At 38.6% G+C, this 14,672-nt stretch overlaps 1 protein-coding gene across 2 annotated transcripts in view; it reads right to left on the minus strand.

The window, feature by feature from the left end:
• The window catches only part of cep290 (centrosomal protein 290), a 39,528-nt gene that overhangs the window by 15,344 nt on the left and 9,512 nt on the right, over positions 1-14,672 (minus strand). For both annotated transcript variants that reach the window (XM_087796762.1, XM_087796761.1), the window contains 18 exons: positions 14,529-14,644; positions 14,340-14,442; positions 13,757-13,987; positions 12,750-12,923; positions 12,573-12,684; positions 11,086-11,291; positions 10,773-10,924; positions 10,221-10,332; positions 9,346-9,801; positions 9,041-9,205; positions 8,282-8,389; positions 8,076-8,210; positions 7,729-7,995; positions 7,554-7,661; positions 5,378-5,577; positions 4,101-4,314; positions 3,868-4,005; positions 132-353 (listed from right to left, as the gene is read on the minus strand). In XM_087796762.1, coding sequence (XP_087652888.1) covers positions 132-353; positions 3,868-4,005; positions 4,101-4,314; positions 5,378-5,577; positions 7,554-7,661; positions 7,729-7,995; positions 8,076-8,210; positions 8,282-8,389; positions 9,041-9,205; positions 9,346-9,801; positions 10,221-10,332; positions 10,773-10,924; positions 11,086-11,291; positions 12,573-12,684; positions 12,750-12,923; positions 13,757-13,987; positions 14,340-14,442; positions 14,529-14,644 — 3,219 coding nt within the window. The remainder of the gene's footprint in view (positions 1-131; positions 354-3,867; positions 4,006-4,100; positions 4,315-5,377; positions 5,578-7,553; positions 7,662-7,728; positions 7,996-8,075; positions 8,211-8,281; positions 8,390-9,040; positions 9,206-9,345; positions 9,802-10,220; positions 10,333-10,772; positions 10,925-11,085; positions 11,292-12,572; positions 12,685-12,749; positions 12,924-13,756; positions 13,988-14,339; positions 14,443-14,528; positions 14,645-14,672) is intronic.

Consider the following 14,672-nt stretch of genomic DNA (forward strand, 5'->3'; position numbering starts at 1 on the left):
CTCTACAAATATAAATTACTTACTTACTTACACAAATGTACTTTGATCACGTACGAAAATCTGCTTCTATTTTAAGATCGGTACAGAAGTGAACCTCAACAGATCCCACGGGATCAACAGTTCCTACTAACTTGAAGGGTGCTGCTCAGTCTCTTCATCTTCAGCTTAAGCTCCTGGATCTCTTGTTCCTTCTCCTCCTTCTCCGTCTGCAGGCGCGTCTGTTTCTTCTGACTTCTCTCCAGCTCTTGTCTGAGACTCCTGGCCTCCTCCTTCAGAGCGTTCTCTCGGCCCGCCGAAGCTTTGGCCGAGTCCTTGGCATCCTTGAGTTCCTCCCCGAGGTCCTCGATCCGGACCTTTTTAAGAAGACGACACAGATTTCCCCAAATATCAAGACACAACGCCGTTAAATAATCAGTATCAATAAGAGATATAAAGCATAGTGCTGTCAAGAGATGGTTGAAATGGAGATTTGTTCATTATTATCTGTAAACAGAATCACCCGCTCTAGTAGAAGAACTCACATTTCTCCGATCCTTAAAACTCTTCACTGGCTTCCAGTTTCTTTCAGGATCAACTTTAAAATTCTGGTTCTTACTTTCAGATCTATTCATGGTCAGACCTTCCATCAGTGATCTGATCCAGACTTACACCCCAGCTCGGGCTCTGAGGTCTGTGGATCAGAATCTACTGATGGTTCCTGAACTTCCGGACCAGAGGAGAGAAATCCTTCCAGACTGTTGCTCCTAAGCTTTGGAACCATCTCTGTGTTTGATGATCTACTGACTCCTTCAAGAAACATGTGTTTGATGATCTACTGACTCCTTCAAGAAACATGTGTTTGATGATCTACTGACTCCTTCAAGAAACATCTGTGTTTGATGATCTACTGACTCCTTCAAGAAACATCTGTGTTTGATGATCTACTGACTCCTTCAAGAAACATCTGTGTTTGATGATCTACTGACTCCTTCAAGAAACATCTGTGTTTGATGATCTACTGACTCCTTCAAGAAACATCTGTGTTTGATGATCTACTGACTCCTTCAAGAAACATCTGTGTTTGATGATCTACTGACTCCTTCAAGAAACATCTGTGTTTGATGATCTACTGACTCCTTCAAGAAACATCTGTGTTTGATGATCTACTGACTCCTTTAAGAAACATCATAAGAAGTTTTTATTTGTTCAGACTTTTCCTTGATTTTCTGGAACTCCTGTTGTGTTATCAGTTTTATCTTGATCTTTAAAGTATATACTTTATTGAATATTGTTTTGATTGTTTAAGCACTTTGTGACCCTGGTCTGGAAAATTATATAGAAATAAGAAAGTAAGTAATTACTTACTTACTTTCTTACTCACAAATAGCTTATCTTCTCTTAAAAAAATCTTTCAAAATAAATTTTGCAGGATGGAAGTGAACTTCTCCTTCATCATATAAAGGGGGAAATGAACGACGGCCTCATGCCTTTATCCGGAGCAGATTTGATTTTCTCTTTCTGCTAATACAGGAAAATACAGACAGATCTGGGATCCTTTCATTAGGTTCATCAAAAGAGACGTATAAACATTGAAAAATGGACTTTGAACTCTCCTCGTTCCCTGGACACTAAGCATCTATGGACCCTCGGATGGACTACATGTGCATTTTATGAACATGTTGTCTGGCTGCTGTCTTTTTATTTTTATTGTATTTTATTTTAGGTTAGGTTCGGTTAAGTTAGGTAGAACTTTATTGATCTTAATTGAAATTGTTTTTTCCAATTAGCCACAGCAATACAGCAATTATTCATAAATAAATAAAAATAAAATAAGAACAAGAACAAAGAGAAATAAAGAGAAAGAACATTTTTTAGTTATTCTTTTTTATTATTTTATTTCTTTGTTTTGTTTTTTTGTTGTCCCGTGTCATTGTAACCTGATGTTTCAGATTCAGGTTATTTGTGTACTTCTTTTGTTATAAAATGGTATAAATAAAATGTATAAAAAAACCAAACAAAAAAAAAAGATAAAACTGTCTCGATAAATACAATTATTGACTTGAAACAATGCAGTTCTAGTCATTTAACTTCCGCTGTATTCAAGTGTTGCAACCTTTAGTTTCCACCACCAGAGGCTGAAATATTGCATTTTCTTTGGTGCAAATCAGTTTTCCTGAATATAAGTAGAGAGATAAAAGTTGCCCTTTGGGTAGAATTTTAACTGACACTACTTAGAATCGTGATGCTTTCTTCAAGGAGATGCTGGTGAAGAGAAAAGCTGAAACAATCTCTGAACTTTCTATTAAGAGTCAGGAAGAGGACTTTCATGTAGATGAGCAGAGATCAAGTAGGAAACAGAAAAAGCAGAAGAAATATTCTTCAAACACCTTTAATAAAACCCTAGAGAATATTATCATATCCTCCAGGAATTAGTTTGTGGTTGATCTCCTCAGAGAAGCACTTCCTTCTCCAACACACACACTGGGACGAATCCAAAACTACAATAAAATAATAAAGGATGATTTTAAAGTACAGTATTTCTTACCATTTATAATAGTATTATTTCAAAGTATAGCTCACTATTTATTTAACCAATATTTTAGTTTGTTGGTAAATATTATTACAAGTACACAGAAGTCATAGGATTGGATTCTACGGTCAAGTTTCTAAGAAAAAGTCGGCGCATATCAAACACACTCAATGTTAACACACCTGTGATCAACAGCGACGCCTCCCTGATAATTTGGTTAGAAACAACACAAGGGATACCACAAACACAATTGTTTTCGGACCTTCATGTCACCTTGACCCAGAGACATCACAAGGGATACCACAAACACAATTGTTTTCGGGCCTTATGGTCACCTTGACCCAGAAACAACACAAGGGATACCACAAACACAATTGTTTTCGGACCTTCATGTCACCTTGACCCAGAGACATCACAAGGGATACCACAAACACTTTTGTTTTCGGGCCTTCATGTCACCTTGACCCAGAGACATCACAAGGGATACCACAAACACAATTGTTTTCGGGCCTTATGGTCACCTTGACCCAGAAACAACACAAGGGATACCACAAACACAATTGTTTTCGGGCCTTCGGGTCACCTTGACCCAGAGACATCACAAGGGATACCACAAACACAATTGTTTTCGGGCCTTATGGTCACCTTGACCCAGAAACAACACAAGGGATACCACAAACACAATTGTTTTCGGGCCTTATGGTCACCTTGACCCAGAAACAATACAAGGGATACCACAAACACAATTGTTTTCGGACCTTCATGTCACCTTGACCCAGAGACATCACAAGGGATACCACAAACACAATTGTTTTCGGGCCTTATGGTCACCTTGACCCAGAGACATCACAAGGGATACCACAAACACAATTGTTTTCGGACCTTATGGTCACCTTGACCCAGAAACAACACAAGGGATACCACAAACACAATTGTTTTCGGACCTTCATGTCACCTTGACCCAGAGACATCACAAGGGATACCACAAACACAATTGTTTTCGGGCCTTATGGTCACCTTGATCCAGAAACAACACAAGGGATACCACAAACACAATTGTTTTCGGGCCTTATGGTCACCTTGACCCAGAAACAACACAAGGGATACCACAAACACAATTGTTTTCGGGCCTTCGGGTCACCTTGACCCAGAGACAACAATAGGGTTAAAGGAAAACTATCAATAAACAGGATCATAAAGCGCAAAACTAAGGGATACATCAAACATAATTGTTTTCGGACCTTCATGTCACCTTGACCCAGAAACCACACAAGGGATACCACAAACTCATTTCTTTTCGGGCCTTCGGGTCACTCTGGGCTAATAATTCGGCTCCTTCGCAAAAAAGCCGAACTCACCTTCAGGTGCTTGGTGTGTCTGTCGATCAACACTTGCATGTTCAGATTCTCTTCCTTCTGCGCTGCATTGGTTATGACCTGCTGCTCCGCCGCCGAGGTCAGCTCCGCCCGGAGCTCCAGGAGAGCTTTGCTGAGACCCTGAGGGCGAGAAGAACAAAAGCGACGTCGACATTTTTTTTTTTACGGCCTGTGGAGCAAACAAAACAACCGATGAAGTTCAAACTTTAAAAAACCTTGAGTTGTCTCTCTCTCTGCGCCAGCTGAGCCTTCAAACGTTCCACCAGGCTTCTCATGGTGTTGCTGGGCGAGGAGGCGTTCGCTTCCTTCTGCGCCTCCAGCTCGGCCTGCAGGCGTTTCAGGTTCCCCTCCGTCTTAGTCAGCTCGACCCTCTGGTTCTCACAGGTACTGGTCAAGGTCTTCATCTCTGCGGAGTGACGGCGCTGAAGCCTGCGAGGAAGAGATCCACGTTTATTCTCCTCCGTTGGATTTGACTTTAGATTTAACAATAGAAGGAAAAACATACTTGAAAAATAAAAGTATTTTTGGGACTTTAACCCTTGTGTTGTCTTTGCATATCTATTTATGGAAGCCGGGGAGGTCGTTCACCTTGATCCCAGAGACAACACAAGGGATACCACAAACACTTTTGTTTTCAGGCCTTTGGGTCACCCTGACCCAGAGACAACACAAGGGATACGTCAAACACTTTTGTTTTCAGGCCTTTGGGTCACCTTGACCCAGAGACAACACTAGGGTTAAAGGAAAACTATCAATACACAGGATCATAAAGTGCAAAACTAAATAATTTTTCAGTGCGCCTTATAGTAGGAAAAAAATAATATAAATATGTATATATATATATATATACTTTACATAAAGTGATTATATTCTAATTTTAAAATAGTATTTTTTATTAAATTAAACTTATTTCACGGCACACATTTTGCAAGGCAGTTCCACATGGTGGCGCTGTCAAGGGGCTTGACATACCATCGCTAGTGCAACTACTCCTCCTAGTACTACTACAACTATTTATAGTACTACTTATTCAACTAGTTTTAGCTACTGCTACTGTCGCTGTATCAATTTAATATTCAACTTTATACTACGGAAACGTACTAGTACTACTGCTGAAGATATTGCTACATGTCGTGAAACTGTTCCAACAATTAAAAGTACTACTAACAATACTACTACTAGTACTACTTCTATTAATCAACAGTTGCATAAATAATTACAATTTCTTTTGCATGTTATATCTTTTGTTTCCAAAATATAAATATATCACAAATGGGTTTTTATTTAGAATTTTGAAAGGACGTAACAAAACTGAAATAATATAGAATCAGATCAAAACTATGATAACTAAGGTTATGTATCATTTTTTTTAATTATTATTTAAGGTTTTTGTCCCTTCTTTCTTTTGACGGCCCCTAAAAGTATTCCCATCATACGACGTGGCCCCTGAGAACACGTCATCATCGCCCGTCCTTGAGATGAACCAACTCACTCCTCCATCTCTTCCACCAGCTTCTTTTCCCGCGTCTCCATGGCAACCTTCTGTCGCTGCATCTCGGCGCCGGCCCGTTGCAGCTCGTCCGTGACGGACGTCAGCGAGATGTCCTGCTCCGCCACCGTCTGCTCCAGCTCTGCCTGACGCTCCAGATGTTTGGACATGTGCAGCTTGATGCTGGGCTTCTTCATCAACTCCTGACAACATACGATCAGAGAATTGTCATGTGACTTTTCAAGATGACGTTGCACGGAAAATGACTGAAGCGCTGAGATTCTTCTCAAGACACTTAAATACGGGTTAAACATCTGCCTTTTTATAACCTTATCTATAAATCTTAAAGCAGCTCTATGTGATTTTTAGTGGGGCGTAGCAGTGGACTACAGTGGTAGGGTTTAGCCCGACGGAGACTACATTTCCCATGAACACTCACTAAACGTGGCAAAAGTTTGTATCAGTTGATGAATGTTGTGTTTCCAGACTTCATTGATGAATGAAGGATGAAACTGATGAGGTAATGAATCATTGTAATGAAATATGATATGACGGCTTTGAAAATAACATAACTTTAACTTTGTTTTTGTTTGTAAATAATATAACTTTAACTTTGTTTTTGTTTGTAAATAACATCACTTTAACTTTGTTTTTGTTTGTAAATAACATAACTTTAACTTTGTTTTTGTTTGTAAATAACATCACTTTAACTTTGTTTTTGTTTGTAAATAACATAACTTTAACTTTGTTTTTGTTTGTAAATAACATAACTTTAACTTTGTTTTTGTTTGTAAATAACATCACTTTAACTTTGTTTTTGTTTGTAAATAACATCACTTTAACTTTGTTTTTGTTTGTAAATAACATCACTTTAACTTTGTTTTTGTTTGTAAATAACATCACTTTAACTTTGTTTTTGTTTGTAAATAACATCACTTTAACTTTGTTTTTGTTTGTAAATAACATCACTTTAACTTTGTTTTTGTTTGTAAATAACATCACTTTAACTTTGTTTTTGTTTGTAAATAACATCACTTTAACTTTGTTTTTGTTTGTAAATAACATCACTTTAACTTTGTTTTTGTTTGTAAATAACATCACTTTAACTTTGTTTTTGTTTGTAAATAACATAACTTTAACTTTGTTTTTGTTTGTAAATAACATAACTTTAACTTTGTTTTTGTTTGTAAATAACATAACTTTAACTTTGTTTGTAAATAACATAACTTTAACTTTGTTTTTGTTTGTAAATAACATAACTTTAACTTTGTTTTTGTTCGTAAATAACATAACTTTAACTTTGTTTGTAAATAACATAACTTTAACTTTGTTTGTAAATAACATAACTTTAACTTTGTTTTTGTTTGTAAATAACATAACTTTAACTTTGTTTTTGTTTGTAAATAACATAACTTTAACTTTGTTTGTAAATAACATAACTTTAACTTTGTTTTTGTTTGTAAATAACATCACTTTAACTTAACATAACTTTAACTTTGTTTTTGTTTGTAAATAACATAACTTTAACTTTGTTTTTGTTTGTAAATAACATAACTTTAACTTTGTTTTTGTTTGTAAATAACATAACTTTAACTTTGTTTTTGTTTGTAAATAACTTAACTTTAACTTTGTTTTTGTTTGTAAATAACATAACTTTAACTTTGTTTTTGTTTGTAAATAACATAACTTTAACTTTGTTTTTGTTTGTAAATAACTTAACTTTAACTTTGTTTTTGTTTGTAAATAACATAACTTTAACTTTGTTTTTGTTTGTAAATAACATAACTTTAACTTTGTTTTTGTTTGTAAATAACATAACTTTAACTTTGTTTTTGTTTGTAAATAACATAACTTTAACTTTGTTTTTGTTTGTAAATAACATCACTTTAACTTTGTTTTTCTACAGTAATTCACATCAACCATTAGATATGTATCATGTTCAAACCATCAAGAACTTTTACAGTGAAAATAAAAATCACACAAAACACCTCAAGTCACAGTATATGAGTCATTCAACTAGTTTTAAGTTGATGTGTCATCACTAGTTATTGTAGTACAAAAATATGAAGGTAAGCAAAACTACCCAGAGCTGCTTTAAGTGGTTAATATAGATGCATCCCCCAAAAAAGTAGCTCAAAGTGAGGAGTATCTCAATAAGAATAAAAAATAAATTCTGTACCATTGCTGTCTTTTTAAAATGGTCCAGAGTTGAGTCACTCTGAAGATCCAGCTTGTGATGCAACACTTTAAGTTCCTCCTGGTGTCTCTTAATCATCTCCTCTTGATCCTGGAGGTCAAGCAAGAAGCGATTATTCGTATCATATTCATTTGACTTTTGCCATTTCCTGCATCACCTTCCGGGCCTGAGTCAGCTGGTTCTGGTATTTGATCAGCACGTTCTCCTTCTTCTCCAGTCGTCCCTGAAGGTCTTTGACCGTTTGCTGAGCCAGCTTCAGTTTGGAGTGTCTCTCCGACTGGCCCTCCTCGTACTTGAGACCGGAGAGGATCTGTTCTCTGCTCGCCGTCGCCGGGAGACGGAGACGCAGCTCGTTGATGACCTTCTCCCGGGACATGACGTTCTGCTCGGCCTTCCATAGAGCCGATTCTTTCTCTTTCAACTTCTGCGTATTTAAAAAATAAAAAAAAAGAAGCTGCTCAACTAAACACTTATTAGTGTGTCATGCTTTCCAAACCACTGTACCTCCTCTAGACTGTTGCAAGTGGCTTTTGTATCCAGAATGGTTCGCACATGTTCTCGCACTTTGCTCAAGGCCAGCTCCAGCTGATGAGCGACGGGCAGACTCGGGTCCAGCAGGGAACTCTTAGTGACGTCAAACTTCAAATCATTAAAAAAAAAAAACGAGTCACGAGGAGATTCGAACCCAGAAACATCGGAGTGAGGCTCACCTTCTCAACGCTGCTGAGGACGTCGCTCTGATGCTTCTCGTAGTTTTCCAGCTGACGCTCCAGCTCCACCTCTCGCTGGTCCCGGGCGAGTTGATGTTCCTCTCGAAGCTGACCAGACAAGATGGATGACAAGATGGATGACAAATGGGAATGTTTTAACTCAGGGGTTTCAGGGGACATTTGGAATATTTTTAAGAGCAAGAGACTCTGGATTTGTTATCAACACCACATGCTAATAAAGATCATCACATTTTGTATTTTTCTGCTCTATGTCATGCATTTTTATCTACGCAAGATTAGATTATTTTAATGGTTAATGTTGCACAACTGTAACAAATCAAAGTCCCTTCACTGATAATAGCAAAAAGATTATACATCTTTGATTATATAGTTAAGATGGAAAAAAAGCAATATATTACATTAAAAAATGGTCACAGTCGCATAAAACACAAAACAATATAACAACATGTGGCCCGGTCTCGACAAGAATTGACCTTTGGTGACCCCTTTTTTAAATCTCGTCTTAAAACCCACTTTTATTCCCTGGCTTTTAACACAGCATGAGACTGAGCTGTTTTAAGTGCGTTTTATTTGATATGGTTTTTACCGTTGTGTGTTTTAACTATGCTTTCTTGTCACTGTACAGCATTTTGTAATTGTTTTTGAAGCGCTTTATAAATAAAGTTGAGTTTGGTGACCCCTCCAGACAGTTGAGTTTGAACCCCCGGATTGAACTTGATTTGATATTCCAGGGCTCACCGTGCTTTGGAGAACAAGTTCTTCCTCGAGGGATTCGATATTCTTCTCCTGCTCCTCCACTCTTTTCTTCAGGTACATGATCTCCTCCTTCTGGACGGCCAGCTCCCGGGCCTTCCTCAGCTCCTGCAGACGAGCCTCTTCCATCTTCTTGTGCCACTCGGTGACCTGTGGAACATCATGTTAGTGCCTCGACGACGTCACACTCAAGGTCGAGGCTCATTATGAACCAATAAAAACAGGGGGCAGTTTATCATTAGAGCGAACGCCGGTGAAAGACCGATGATGATTTTTTCGCTCCCACTGACCTTCTGGGCTCCTCTCCCATCCCTCAGTGAACTTATAAGCTCCTCCAGACTTTGGAGCCTCAGTTCCAACTCCTGAGTCTTCCCCTCCGCCCTCCGTCTGTCTTCCTCTGCCTTTCTTTTCTCTTCATGTGCTTTGGCCTGGTCTTCCTGGAGCTTCATCATGGCGACGGAGAATTTCTCCTGCTGGTTGAGTGGCAGCGCTCCGGCGAACTGCCGGCGCAGGGCCTGGACCGTCTGCCTCAGGTGGTTGGAGCGGTTCCGGCACTCCTCGCGGGCGAGGAACAACGCCTGTTCGCTGGCGTCCTGCCTCTGCTCGGCGCGCAGCTGCAAGGCCTCCAGATGTTTGACGCGAGAAGACGTCGTGTGGATCTTTCCCAGAGCAGCTGCTTCGCTGAGCTGAAGAGTTACAATGTGCTGGTGGAGCTTAGCGATGACGGCCTTCTCGTCCGACAGCGACTGGGAAAATAAAAGCTATTAAAGACACTTTTTTATTATCCTTTTGAAATGCTGTCATGCGCCACTGGGTATTTGTACATACTGTATATGTGTGTTTTGAACAGGTCTAACTGATACACTCAGTCAGGGATATCGATATAATTACTTTTTTGTCTCCCTCTTTTACAATTAATAAAAGGCGATTCATTTATTTATTTACTTATTTATTAAGTAATACATAGGGTTAAAATAAAAAACTATCCTCCTCCTTTCCCCCTCTTCTTAACCTTTGACCTCCCCCCCTAAAACCTTACTGAGAACTCACAATCTACACTGTCATTTTCAAGGAATAATGTCGAGCGGTTTGAGAGTCTATAAAAAACACGGTATATAAAGAAATGTCTTTAGTTAGTTAGTTAGTTAGTTGCGACACAATTTACCTGGTAATCAAGGATTTGCCTCCTGAGAGTTTCTGCTTCCTTTTCTTTCGCCTGTTGTTTGTTCAGAACGGCAGATACTTGCATCATGGCAACACTGGAGATCTCTTGAAGTCTGCAACGTATACACAATTTTAGTTTAAAGAAAAAAAGAAAAAAGATTATAGTATACATACGGTTCATATACATGCATGAAAATTGCTTACTTACATATAAATGCATGGGATAAGAACGACTCATGTGTGAAATATTTTGCGGTTCATAAATTATAAAGCGCAAGAATGTGTGCACAACTTAAGCCACGCAGTCGAAGCCATGACCTCCAACATGCTGCGCAGATTTATTATTTTCCCTCTTTGCCTCTTTTCTTTTCTTAATTAAGCATCATTTAACAAGTCCAATCACTCCAATTTCCTGTATCACGTTGAGATAAATATTAGAATTCTTTGAAGAATCAAATTTATTAATCCAATATTCATTTTTTTAAAAAAGGACTAAAAACCGAGCAGCAGACGTGGATGATTTACAGTCCGAGCAGCACATGGAGAATCTTACTTTGAAACCTCAAAGCGAAGAGTGGCCTCTGCATTTTCCAGCTCCGCGATCCTGGCCCTATCGGCATTGCTGACAGCTTTACTGACGCCGTCTGCCAGTTCATCCCTCAGCTCGTGTTCCACCATTTGAGCCTCTGCATTGATCCTGGCCATCTGAGTCAGACAGAGATGGTTTCAATTTGAAAGACGAAGCAGGACATGTGAACATCTTCTTCTCTGCTACAAAGTGAACTTAAAACATTCAAATACATCCAGACAAATAGTTCATTGAAAAATGAGTCAAATCTCTGCCTGCGTCCAGTCATAATTCCTACCTTTGCGATCTTGGCCTCCAGTTCAACGTTGCGATCTTCCACCTGCCTGAGGGTGTTCCTCAGATGTTCGTACATCTTGGTGGCGTGCTCTGCTCGCTGCCTTTCGTTCAGCTCCTTCATTTCCAGTGTTGTGATTCGTCTCGCAGTCGATGCCCTCTCGTTGTTGGCCAGAGACTTGTCCAGCTTCTCCATGCGGTTGTCTTGGTCTGACACGATCGGGGCAGAACATTGATGTGGCAGAATGATTTACTTCTAGTGGATACTCTTCAAAAACATGCATCATATTTAACGGCTATTACGTTGTAGTGTGAGTGAGTGAGTGAGTGAGTGAGTGAGTGAGTGAGTGAGTGAGTGAGTGAGTGAGTGAGTGAGTGAGTAATAATATAATAATAATGACTCAGTAGAAATATTTAAATAATATTTTAACAACACTTTTGTTACATTGCAACGACATTGTCTAGGTGAGGGTCTCTGTGTGTCATGTGACCACCAAACTACTTACTTTTCACAAGGGGTGTTTATTTCATATAAAATGTACATCTTAAGACGTTTCTATTTATTCAGGCTTTTCCTTGAATTTCTCGAACTCCTGTGTTGTTCACAGTATTTTCTTGATCTTTAAAGTATGTACTTTTTTGAGTATTGTTTTGATTGTCTAAGCGCTTTGTGACCCTGGTCTCGAAAAGCGCTATATAAATAAATATTACTTACTTACTTAATTACTTACATGGAGACATATTACTTTAGTTATTATCACAATAGTGTATCGATATTTGACAGCACTATATCAGTTTTTCATATTTTTTATTGGTTACCATATTTTATGGTTCTAAATTAAATAAAGTGTCTTTAAAATAATCTTTCTAAATTAACATGAACATTTATTTCGTGTTTGTTCATTTTTGTGTTTCAGTTAAGCTTCTGGCCGCTAGATGGCAGCAGTCATTAGGTCCTGCACAGCTAAAGGAACACTATACAATCCTGCAGGATTCTGCCGATGACTGAGGACGAGAGGATACAGTGATTCCAGCAGTTTTTAAAGCTCATGTTTGGACATATTTTGTTTCAAAACTAATGAATGCAGTTACAACTTTGTCAAGAGTCATGTGGTCTGTAAATACTACAACACCAGAGTCAAGTACTGGTCAATACTACACATATATCCTCGTTACTACAGTATCACTATATAGATAGATATATTGTATTGTTGTCCCTGTATCGTGATACATATGTCGCTATATTCTTGCCAAAGCACACCACAGGTTTTCAAATGCAGTACTGAGACTTTTTTGAAGTTAGCAAGAAGCTAAACGAGAAAAAGATCCAATAAGAATCTTCATCTAGTTTTGTAAATAGATGTAGATAAAGTTAAACGAAGAATTGACATCACCGCAGTAACACAATTCTGACACTAGGGAGAAACACTGTTTTTAAAAATTATGTATTGGCCTTTGATCACTAATGATCAATTACTATTTCCATCTTACCAGTTGTGTTTGTCGTGTCCCACGCTTGCTCCAATGTGTGCAACTTCTCTTTGGTGATCTCCAGCTCCTTATTGACAGTCGAGATTTGCTCTCTTAGAGAGTCATTCTCACTCTGAATCACAAGAGGAAGATGATTTTAACAATAATTAATCGGTTGGGGAACGAGTTGAAAAGTACCTCTAAAGTTTCAAGTTTGGTGGTTCTATGAACGAGAAGGCCGTCTCTTTGCAGTAGATCTCTGTATTTGACGGTCAAGGCGGTGTACTGTTTGTTAGCCTTTTCCATGTCCATTGTGGGAACACTGTCATCCAGAGCTTTGTGCAGGGCTTCAATCTTATACGCAGACATTTCCTGAAAAAACATACATAATGTCACTGACTGTGTGAGTCATAGCCCAACATTATTGGTTATAGTTGTAATCCATGCGTTCGTTTCTTCTCGTCTAGACTATTGTAACAGTTTGTTTTCATGTCTTAACAAGAAGGATTTGTCTCGCCTGCAGTTGATTCAGAACTCTGCAGCTAGAATTCTGAGCCGCTCTAGTAGAAGAACTCACATTTCTCCTTCAAACTCTTCACTGGCTTCCAGTTTCTTTCAGGATCAACTTTAAAATTCTGGTTCTTACTTTCAGATCTATTCATGGTCAGGCTCCTCCTTACATCACTGATCTGATCCAGCCTTACACCCCAGCTCGGGCTCTGAGGTCTGTGGATCAGAATCTACTTATGGTTCCACGCACACGGCTCAGGACCAGAGGAGAGAAATCCTTCCAGACTGTTGCTCCTAAGCTTTGGAACGATCTTCTCTCTCTTTGCGCTTGATGATCTACTGACTCCTTCAAGAAACATCTCAAGACGTTTCTATTTGTTCAGGCTTTTCCTTGATTTTCTGGACCTCCTGTGTTGTTCTCAGTATTATCTTGACCTTTAAAGTATGTACTTTTTTGAGTATTGTTTTGATTGTTAAAGCGCTTTGTGACCCTGGTCTGGAAAAGCGCTATATAAATAAATATTACTTACTTACTAAATAAATACTGAACATAAACCTGTCAGGTTAAATGTTTGCAGTACAATAGTGACAGTAATAAGAGATATGATCGTATAGGTTATGAATGTTGATGCTACGGTAGGACTGGGTGATAATAAAGAAACGAAATTAAGTAACAAAAAGTAAGACTTTGGAACCTTGCATCTCTGCAGGTATCCAATCCTCTTGGTGACGATCGTTTGCATCTGGGTGCTTTCGTCCTTCAGCTTGTCGGTTTCCTTCCGAGAGAGCTCCTGCTGCTCCAGTAAGGTGGTGTAGCGGCGGGTCAGCTTCTTTTCATTGACCTTCAGAACCGTTAGCTTGCGCAAAACTTCGCTCAGGTGCCTCTTGATTTCTGCCGGGTCTTCCTGAAGAGTGTCCAGTAATTCCTGAGGGTGAAAATGAAAGAAAACATTAGTAAATGTTTAAAAAATTGTATAGCTCGCTCATAAAACAACTGTTAGCACAGATAATAGCCCTGGTGTTTATGAGGGACTGTTCCATGAGAACGTGAATGGAACCAGTCAAACTGTGGAGGAGGTTTTCTTCAGATTACATGAACAAATTGACAACTAAATATCCACATACAAGTATTGACTTCATTCTCTATTGTGTTGCTTAACAATTGAATAAATGTTAATCACAACAAATAGGGGGAGAGAAAGAAAGAAAGATAATTTCATGTTTGTTTCCTAAATGATTTAATGAGTAAAGAAAATAAGGGGTCACCGTTTTTCTTACATTGTATTGGTTGATTTTCACAGTGTCCAACTGCTGCTGCTCCAACAGTTTCTCCTTCATCGTCGTCATTGCTTCTTTCTCCTTCAGCCAGTCGCTCTTCTCTCTGAACCAAACCATTAACAGGGTTTTAACAAGATCACAAATGAGTGCGAAAGCAAAACAAGTGACAGTGTTTAAAGTTTATAAGACCTTAAATGTTGCTCATAAAGAAGTCCTTGTTGGTGGCTAACAACTGCGATATTCTCTTTATACTTCTTCAGCGTTCCGACAAGCGTCTTGCTTGTGCTTTCTTTATGAGCGAGCTCCTACGTTGAGAAGAAGACTTGTTGTATT

The sequence above is a fragment of the Callionymus lyra genome, chromosome 8 (genome assembly GCF_982586985.1).
Source record: "Callionymus lyra chromosome 8, fCalLyr1.hap1.1, whole genome shotgun sequence".
Classification (NCBI taxonomy): Eukaryota; Metazoa; Chordata; class Actinopteri; order Syngnathiformes; family Callionymidae; genus Callionymus; species Callionymus lyra.